Here is a 10,527-nt window from a genome sequence, read left to right as displayed (position 1 = left end):
CCCAAAGAACCTAGATAACTTGGAGAAGATCTGCATGGAGGAGTGGGCCAAGATAACTCCAGAGACCTGTGCCAGCCTGATCAGGTCTTATAAAAGACGATTATTAGCTGTAATTGCAAACAAGGGTTATTCCACAAAATATTAAACTTAGGGGTTGAATAATAATTGACCCACACTTTTATGTTGAAAATTTATTAAAATTTAACTGAGCAACATAACTTGTTGGTTTGTAAGATTTATGCATCTGTTAATAAATCCTGCTCTTGTTTGAAGTTTGCAGGCTCTAACTTATTTGCATCTTATCAAACCTGCTAAATCAGCAGGGGGTTGAAGACTACTTGTAGGCACTGTGTGTGTATATATATATATATATATATATATATATATATATATATATATATATATATATATATATATATATATATATATATATATATATATATACACATATACATATACATATATATATATATATATCTATATATCTATCTACATACATACATACATACATACATACATACACACACACACACACACACACACACATTGCCTTGCGAAAGTATTCGGCCCCCTTGAATTTTCAACCTTTTCCCACATTTCAGGCTTCAAACATAAAGATAAAAATGTTAATGTTCTGGAGAAGAATCAACAACAAGTGACACAATTGTGAAGTTGAACCAAATTTATTGCTTATTTTAAAAACTTTTATAAAAAGTAAATAACTGAAAATTGTGGCGTGCAATATTATTCATCCCCTTTACTTTCAGTGCAGCAAACTCACTCCAGAAGTTCATTGAGGATCTCTGAATGATCCAATGTTGTCCTAAATGACTGATGATGATAAATATAATCCTCTGTGTGTAATCAAGTCTCCGTATAAATGCCCCTGCTCTGTGATAGTCTCAGTGTTCTGTGTAAAGCACAGAGAGCATCATGAAGACCAAGGAACACAACAGCCAGGTCCGTGATACTGTTGTGGAGAAGTTTAAAGCCGGATTTGGTTACAAAAAGATTTCCACAACTTTAGACATCCCAAGGAGCACTGTGCAAGCGATCATATTGAAATGGAAGGAGTATTATACCACTGCAAATCTACCAAGACCCGGCCGTCCATCCAAACTGTCATCTCACACAAGGAGAAGACTTATCAGAGATGCAGCCAAGAGGCCCATGATCCCTCTGGATGATCTGCAGAGATCTACAGCTGAGGTGGGAGAGTCTGTCCATAGGACAACAATCAGTCCTACACTGCACAAATCTGGCCTTTATGGAAAAGTGGCAAGAAGAAAGCCATTTCTCAAAGATATCCATAAAAAGTGTTGTTTACAGTTTGCCACAAGAAACCTAGAGACACCAAACATGTGGAAGAAGGTGCTCTGCTCAGATGAAACCAAAATCCAACTATTTGGCCACAATGCCAAACGATATGTTTGGCGTAAAAGCAACACAGCTCATCACCCTGAATACACCATCCCCACTGTCAAACATGGTGGTGGCAGCATCATGGTTTGGGCCTGCTTTTCTTCAGCAGGGACAGGGAAGATGGTTAAAATTGATGGCAAGATGATGGAGCCAAATACAGGACCATTCTTGAAGAAAACCTGTTGGAGTCTGCAAAAGACCTGAGACTGGGACGGAGATTTGTCTTCCAACAACACAATGATCCCAAACACAAAGCAAAATCTACAATGGAATGGTTCACAAATAAACATATCCAGGTGTTAGAATGGCCAAGTCACAGTCCAGACCTGAACCCAATCGAGAATCTGTGAAAAGAGCTGAAAACTGCTGTTCACAAACACCTCCATCCAACCTCACTCAGCTCCAGCTGTTTACAAAGGAAGAATGGGCGAGAATTTCAGTCTCTCCATGTGCAAAACTGATAGACACAGACCCCAAGAGACTGCGGCTGTAATCACAGCAAAAGGGGGCGCTAAAAAGTATTAACTTACAGGGGATGAATAATATTGCACGCCCCAATTTTCAGTTATTTGTTTTTCATAAAATTTTAAAATAAGCAATAAATATCGTTCATCTTCACAATTGGGTCCACTTGTTGATTCTTCACCAGAACATTAATATTTTATCTTTATGTTAGAGAGAGATATATAGATAGATATAGATATATAGATATATATATATATATATATACACACACACACACACACACACATATACAGAGAGAGAGAGAGAATTTTATACGCATACATACATAGTATATATATGGAAATGATATCTGTGATTGGCAGCTCAGTCATGCTCTATCCTCCTCTATTCTGTGACTGGTGATAAGACAATTGTCTGCAGCAGGAGCCTCTCCCCTCTTTTTTGTCCACAAAAGGACAATAGAAATCCCTGCCCTTTTGGCTAAGCTCAACTCACAAGCCTAAGAGGACAATAATCAGTGGGAGATTAAAGCGCACCAATCCCCAGCATTTTCCTATATAAACTAAAGCCAGTGCTATACTGTTTCTTTATATACCTGTAGTTGTCAGCTGGGATGTATAGGTTTTGAATCACAAGCAAGTAAAGTTTGTAAAATCAGCAGTGTTGAGTGACAGCAGCTGCCGATCAGCTGACAGCTGGGGGAGTATTCATAGTGATTCCCGCCCCGTGTTACTTGAGCTAATTCTACTATAGAATTGTTTTACTGTGACTAAAAAGGACCTGTGCTGATGTCATGCCCATGTGACCAGAAGGGGCGGGCCTCAGCCAACAGCTTATATCGGGAAGCAACATTTTCCCCGCCCCCTTCTGGTCACATGGGTATGACATCAGTACAGATCCTTTTAGTCACAAAGTAAAACTATTGTATAGTAGAAGTAGCATAAATAACAGGGGGAGGGGACAACTATGAATACTCCCCCCAGCTTTCAGCTGCTGTCACTCAACACGCTGCAGATTTTACAAACTTTACTTGCTTGTGTTTCAAAATCTATACATCGAACTGACAACTAAAGGTCTGTATAGACTCAGCCTGATAGTGCTAGTATAGCACTGTATGTATAGAATCAGCCTGATAGTGCCGGTATAGCCCTGTATGTATAGAATCAGCCTGATAGTGCCGGTATAGCACTGTATGTATAGAATCAGCCTGATAGTGCCGGTATAGCACTGTATGTATAGAATCAGCCTGATAGTGCCGGTATAGCACTGTATGTATAGACTCAGCCTGATAGTGCCGGTATAGCACTGTATGTATAGACTCAGCCTGATAGTGCCAGTATAGCACTGTATGTATAGACTCAGCCTGATAGTGCCAGTATAGCACTGTATGTATAGAATCAGCCTGATAGTGCCAGTATAGCACTGTATGTATAGACTCAGCCTGATACAGACAGTACTATACTGGCACTATGTATAGACTCAGCCTGATAGTTCCAGTATAGCACTGTATGTATAGAATCAGCCTGATAGCGCCAGTATAGCCCTGTATGTATAGAATCAGCCTGATAGCGCCAGTATAGCCCTGTATGTATAGAATCAGCCTGATAGTGCCGGTATAGCACTGTATGTATAGAATCAGCCTGATAGTGCCGGTATAGCACTGTATGTATAGAATCAGCCTGATAGTGCCGGTATAGCACTGTATGTATAGAATCAGCCTGATAGTGCCGGTATAGCACTGTATGTATAGAATCAGCCTGATAGTGCCGGTATAGCACTGTATGTATAGACTCAGCCTGATAGTGCCAGTATAGCACTGTATGTATAGAATCAGCCTGATAGTGCCAGTATAGCACTGTATGTATAGAATCGGCCTGATAGTGCCAGTATAGCACTGTATGTATAGAATCGGCCTGATAGTGCCAGTATAGCACTGTATGTATAGACTCAGCCTGATAGTGCCAGTATAGTACTGTCTGTATGTATAGAATCAGCCTGATAGTGCCAGTATAGCACTGTATGTATAGAATCGGCCTGATAGCGCCAGTATAGCACTGTATGTATAGAATCAGCCTGATAGTGCCAGTATAGCACTGTATGTATAGACTCAGCCTGATAGTTCCAGTATAGCACTGTATGTATAGAATCAGCCTGATAGCTGATCAGCATTTCTAAAAGAGCCCAGTCAGACGGCCGTATAGCACGGACTATAATGGTATCCGAATGCATGGCCTGGCCAGCGGCTCTCCTGACCTGAGCCTAGCAGCATGTATTTCTATGCAGCTCTCACTGGTCATGTATTTGGATGCCATCGTCATCCGTGTGACTGCACCTCAAGACTGCGCACTCAGTCACTGCCCGCCAATTTCCGTACCTTGGACACACAAATAAAATGTTTGGTGATGATGAGGAAACCTGCTAAAATATGAGACAAGAAAGCAGTGATCAGATGTCCACACATGGAAAACTACTCAACCGAGTAAATATACCACAACCGGACATTAGATGGATCGCCAATAATCTTACACTTTTGGGCACCACCGGACGACCCCGGTGGGAAAACAGACCAGGGTTGGGGCAGAGTTTGGTCTGAGCACTGACAGGCGGACGCCCACCCCTGTAACCTCTGCAGTGTGTGGTGCATGGTCTGAGCACTGACAGGTGGACCCCCCCAGCCCTGTAATCTCTGCAGTTTATGGTCTGAGCACTGACAGGTGAACCCCTCACCCCTGTAACCTCTGCAGTGTGTGGTGTATGGTCTGAGCACTGACAGGCGGACCCCCCCACCCCTGTAACCTCTGCAGTGTGTGGTGTATGGTCTGAGCACTGACAGGCGGACCCCCCCACCCCTGTAACTTCTGCAGTGTGCGGTGTATGGTCTGAGCACTGACAGGCGGACCCCCCATCCCTGTAACCTCTGCAGTGTGTGGTGTATGGTCTGAGCACTGACAGGTGGACCCCTCACCCCAGTAACCTCTGCAGTGTGCGGTGTATGGTCTGAGAACTGACAGGCGGACCCCCCCACCCCTGTAACCTCTGCAGTGTGTGGTGTATGGTCTGAGCACTGACAGGTGGACCCCTCACCCCTGTAACCTCTACAGTGTGCGGTGTATGGTCTGAGCACTGACAGGTGGACCCCTCACCCCTGTAACCTTTGCAGTGTGGGGTGTATGGTCTGAGCACTGACAGGCGGACCCCCCCCACCCCTGTAACCTCTGCAATGTGTGGTGCATGGCCTGAGCACTGACAGATGGACCCCCCCACCCCTGTAACCTCAGCGGCATATGGTCTGAACACTGACAGGCGGACCCCCCCACCCCTGTAACCTCTGTAGTGTGCGGTGTATGGTCTAAGCACTGACAGGCGGACCCCCCACCCCTGTAACTTCTGCAGCAATGCTGGCCGCATTCATACATCTATTCTGAACAGACGACCTCTGGATATGACGCTGACCTCGTGCACTCAACTTCTGTGTTCGGTCATGGCAAGGTCTGTTCTGAGTGGATCCTGTCTGGTTATACCTCTGTATGGTCCTGGCCGCTGTGCTGCAGCTCAGGTTCAGGGTGGTGACAATCTTCTTATAGCCTCGGCCATCTTTATGTAAAGAAACAATTATTTTTTTTCAGACCCTCAGAGAATTCGTGGTTATGAGGAGCCATGATCAACTTCCAGTGACCAGTATGAGAGAGTGTGTGAGTAATAACACCGAATGTAACACCCCTGCTCCATCAGTCGCACCGAAGACCTTGTAACTTTAATGAGTCACATGACACCTGGGAGGGCAAAATGGCTGATTGAGTGCCATTTTCACTTAGGGGTGTACTCACTTTTGTTGCCAGCGGTTTAGACATTAATGGCTGTGATGAGTGATTTACACTATACAAGCTGCACACTGACACTGCACATTCTATACAAGCGGCGCACTGACACTGCACATTGTATACAAGCTGCGCACTGACACTGCACATTCTATACAAGCTGCGCACTGACACTGCACATTCTATACAAGCTGCGCACTGACACTGCATATTGTGTACAAGCCGCATACTGACACTGGACATTCTATACAAGCTGCGCACTGACACTGCACATTCTATACAAGCTGCACACTGACACTGCACATTCTATACAAGCTGCACATTGTATCACAGTGTCAGATCTGCAGCGCTGTCCCTATTTACACAAATGTGAGGGGTGTACTGACTTTCGTGATGTACTGTTGCTGGGATGAGTAAAAAGGAAGCACATCCAGACTACAAAAAGAGAGGGGGAAAAAAAGGATGAAATCTCTAGCCGATTTCTGGGTGTATTGGATACAATGTGACCATGCACATACAGAGGTAATATCTTCCGTGGCCATATTAGTGGGAGGTCGGGAGGCGTCTGCCCCCATTACCTGTAGTAATTACTCTGGACTTTTCCCCCCTTTATTAATAAGGACATGGCCAGGAACAAGCACGGTTACTCCCCAGTCGGGTCCATAATGAGCCGGCCTCACAGAATACATTGCCACCTCCTGTGAGTTTCCAGGACACCATCCTTCACCCCCTTTCTGGTATTTTGTGGGGAGAAGGATGGCGTGACCATCTGTCTGCTTTCCTCAAGCAATGAGGTGGGCCATTCCAATGTTCAAGGTCCATGGGGAAGATGGGGGGCATTTAAAACAAAATGTTCCCATGTTCTAAGACCCCATCACATACATGGGAGAAGATCCAAAATTCCAAAAGTCGTATATCTGACAAAAACAACCTCCATCCGGGGTATTAAACAACCAACATCCAGGATCCCGGGTATTATCTACAGACAAGGACGTCACCTACAATGTAACCAGATGAATGGAGGCTCGGAATACAATCGTGAAGAAGATTTATGTCACCCGTCTCCAAGGAAGATTCAGATAACAAGGCTGCCCTACAAGAACCGGGCGAGGACGAGAGGACGGCCAAGACCGAGAGGACGGCATTACAACCACATAATGCCAAGCAAACAGTCAATGATCTTAACTAACAAAGGTCTTCAAGTCTTCTCCAGGGAGCAGGAGCCGAAAGTGCATTAATATCTGCCTGTGATTTCCTCAACTTTGCTCTTTCATTATTAATGAAGAGGATATTGAATGTAACTACACTTCAGGTTCCTCTGCTTAACCCCTTATTAACAAGGCAGGTGGCTGCTGCTCCGCAGACTCCATAGGAAAATGTCACAACCGGCTGGAAGATGGACAAAAGAGGCATCATATATATAGATCAGGCTGGGGGCACGGAGCCGGCATTATGGACCCTACGAGGGCGATCAGATATATGTATAGGACGTGAGCAGTTACTATGTGTCGTCTTATTGGCCAAGGATTCCCTGACGATATGTAAAGCCCCATATGTCTCATCACACACATCCGTCCATCCAAGGAGGTGGTAAAAGCAAATAACCCCAGTGCTCCTCATACATGATGAGAAGTCACACGCGGTCACAGCACGAAATGGTACAGTTCTTTGTTGGCTTCTTACCTGGAGCCCTTTGGAAAGCGGGCAGAACAGGACCATGTGGACGAACCGTCTTAGCTTTCTCATCCTCCTTATTCCTGGGGACCAGTCCAGCTAGGAAGGGTAATGTCCAGCTCCCCTAAAGTAGACGATCATGGAGAAATGTCACGATAACCATCCAGGGGTCCGGCTTCAATGTGACTTGTACGATGTCCAGAGACCCATTAGATTTGGATCCAGTGACCGCTTGTGTTTATGTCCTCTTTGTACGCCCCGGCGATCTCCTCCAGGTCACGTAGGGGACCACATTCCAGATAGAGCCGTCAGGTTGTTTCACCCCTGACTTGTCCAGAAGACAATGTAGCACTGATAGTCACTGGGAGGCTGGCAGGAGGCAGCGCAGAGGCTGGCAGGAGGCAGCGCAGAGGGGACAGCTTCTCCCACTGCCAGCAGGGATTGCTGATCTCCAGGATCTGGGGCTCCGGCACTTCCCACCACGGAATTACTGTTCTTTTCAATGCTGCCACAGAGGAGTCATTTTCTGTTTATTCAGCCTGCGGGTCACTACTGGGGTCTGCGGCTCTGTGTGACGCCGACTGCAGGCTCCATGCACCTCCCTGCAATGAACAAGGGTGCACCGCCAGCCAAAAAAACTGCTAAACGCCAAGTACAGACCTCTAATGTCACCATTTGACCAGTGCACCCCAATAATCTGCTACACTGCCCTTTCCCCTCCTACACAGACAGTACCCCAGGATCATCACCCTGACCCCCTATCAGAGCGAGGGCATCCCGGCTAGCCTACACGACTCCAGGTACAACTTCGTAATGTCCCCTACGACAACCGGCTCCTCTCACTCGTGTTCCCTAGATGTCGCTCCCCCAGTCTTGCAGGACACCCCGTCATTCCCCCCTGAGAAGTCTCCAGGGTTCTTTATTGACCCATTTGATTCTTTCATGTGACCCTGTGATCCCTCTCAGTCTTGGCAGAGCTCATTATATGCCACCCAATAACCCTGGCACGCCACGATACCAGCCACCCAAACACCTAGTGACATATCAGCTCTGCCAGAATGGCGCCAATTCCTCTCCCAATTTCAGGACTTAGCTCCCCTTTTCTTAGGATCCCCCATAGTATTGTAACTCCTGAGTCACATACAGACCCTGACACCTGTTTCCACTCCTTGCCCTGATCCTCTCTACCCCCTTGTCACTTCTCCCCTGTTGCCACTGCTCCCTCTTTACACCCTTGTTACTTCTGCAGCCCCCGCTGCCCCTGTCTCCCCTCACCCAACTGTTTCCACTGTTCCCTTTCTACACCACTGTCACTTCTGCAGCCCCTGTCTCCATTGTTGTCACTTCTGCAGCCCCCCTGTCTCCACCGCTACCCCTGTCTCCCCTGATGTCATTCCTCTAGCACCCTGCTGCTGCCTCTGTCTCTCCTGTTGTCACTCCTGCACCCCTCAGCTGCCCCTCTCACCCAGCTGTTTGCTCTGGTCCCTTATCAATTCCGCAGCCCCCCCGATGCCCCTCTGTCTCCCCTGTTGTCACTTCTGCAGCCCCCGATGCACCCCGATCTCCCCTGTTGTCACTCCTGCAGCCCCCCGATCTCCCCTGTTGTCACTCCTTCAGCCCTCCGATCTCCCCTGTTGTCACTCCTGCAGCCCCCCGATCTCCCCTGTTGTCACTCCTTCAGCCCTCCGATCTCCCCTGTTGTCACTCCTGCAGCCCCCCGATCTCCCCTGTTGTCACTCCTTCAGCCCTCCGATCTCCCCTGTTGTCACTCCTGCAGCCCCCCGATCTCCCCTGTTGTCACTCCTGCAGCCCCCGTCTTCCCTGTTGTCACTTCTGAAGCCCCCCGATGCCCCTCTGTCTCCCCTTGTGTCACTCCTGCAACCCCCCGATCTCCCCTGTTGTCACTCCGCAGCCCCCCGAACGCCCCTCTGTTATCACTCCGCAGCCCCCCGAACGCCCCTCTGTTATCACTCCTGCAGCCCCCCGATCTCCCGTTATCACTCCTGCAGCCCCCCGATCTCCCCTCTGTTGTCACTCCTGCAGCCCCCCTGTCGTCACTTCTGAAGCCCCCCGATGCCCGTCTCCCCTGTTGTCACTCCTGCAGCCCCCCGATTTCCCCTGTTGTCACTCCTGCAGCCCCCCCCGAACTCCCCTCTGTTGTCACTTCTGCAGCCCCCCTGTCTTCCCTGTTGTCACTCCTGCAGCCCCCCTGTTGTCACTCCTGCAGCCCCCCTGTCTCCCCTGTTGTCACTCCTGCAGCCCCCCTGTTTCCCCTGTTGTGACTCCTGCAGCCCCCCTGTTGTCACTCCTGCAGCCCCCCGCTGCCCCTCTCACCCGGCAGAGCCTGCATGTCCTGCACAGCCCGGTGGGCTCACCGCTCTCCAGGCAGAGGGTCCATGGTCGCAGCCCCCTCCCCGGCGTCTCCGCCTCCTGTGACGGCTCCGGCTGATACCGATGCTCCGGCCCTGGAGCCGCCGTGCTGTGGCTCCTCGGCGCCCGGGTGTGCTGCTGCCCGGCTCAGTGCACGATGCTGCGGAGCACAGCACACCGCCGCTCCTTACAGCCGAGCTCCAGCTCTGAGGATTATCTGTCCGCCGACGCAAAATCCAGCAGCAGCAGCACAGAGAGGGGGAGCCTGGAGCAGGTGCAGCCGGGGAGGGTGGGAGGCAGCGACTGATTATTAACCTCCCCCTTATCCATCATCCAGGCTAAGCCGCAGCTGCTGCACCTCCTCTTCACTGCAGCTCCATTCCTATATAATCTCTGTATACTGGCATCCTGAGCCGCAGCTGCTGCACCTCCTCTTCGCTGATGTGAGCCTAGAACAGCTCCATTGATATAGTCTCTATATACTGGCATACAGAGCCGCAGCTGCTGCACAACCTCTTTCCTGGCACAGCTGCCACTCACATGATCCTGTGTCCTCCTCCTCAGTGACTACAGAAGTCTCATTATATAGGAGGGGACGCCTCTATACTCCATGGTTTCCTAGGTAACCGGGCTGATACATTGTTGCAGTGCCGCTGTGTATGGTACCTGTGAGGTAAATCCGGAGATATGGTGATAAATCATGACATTCAAGTCATGTCAGGAAGCCCTCTCCTGGTGTCACTACCCCCTTCCCTTCACACAACTGGTTTAGCAACAA

General features: G+C 48.6%; 1 protein-coding gene across 1 annotated transcript in view; it reads right to left on the bottom strand.

The window, feature by feature from the left end:
- The window catches only part of DIPK1B (divergent protein kinase domain 1B), a 97,318-nt gene extending 88,432 nt beyond the window's left edge, over positions 1-8,886 (bottom strand). The window contains exon 1 of the mRNA XM_075324344.1: positions 7,389-8,886. Coding sequence (XP_075180459.1) covers positions 7,389-7,451 — 63 coding nt within the window. The 5' untranslated portion in view covers positions 7,452-8,886. The remainder of the gene's footprint in view (positions 1-7,388) is intronic.
- Between the last annotated feature and the right edge of the window lie 1,641 nt (positions 8,887-10,527).

The sequence above is a fragment of the Anomaloglossus baeobatrachus genome, chromosome 9 (genome assembly GCF_048569485.1).
Source record: "Anomaloglossus baeobatrachus isolate aAnoBae1 chromosome 9, aAnoBae1.hap1, whole genome shotgun sequence".
NCBI classification, from domain to species: domain Eukaryota; kingdom Metazoa; phylum Chordata; class Amphibia; order Anura; family Aromobatidae; genus Anomaloglossus; species Anomaloglossus baeobatrachus.
This window is presented reverse-complemented; position numbering and strand designations above follow the sequence as displayed.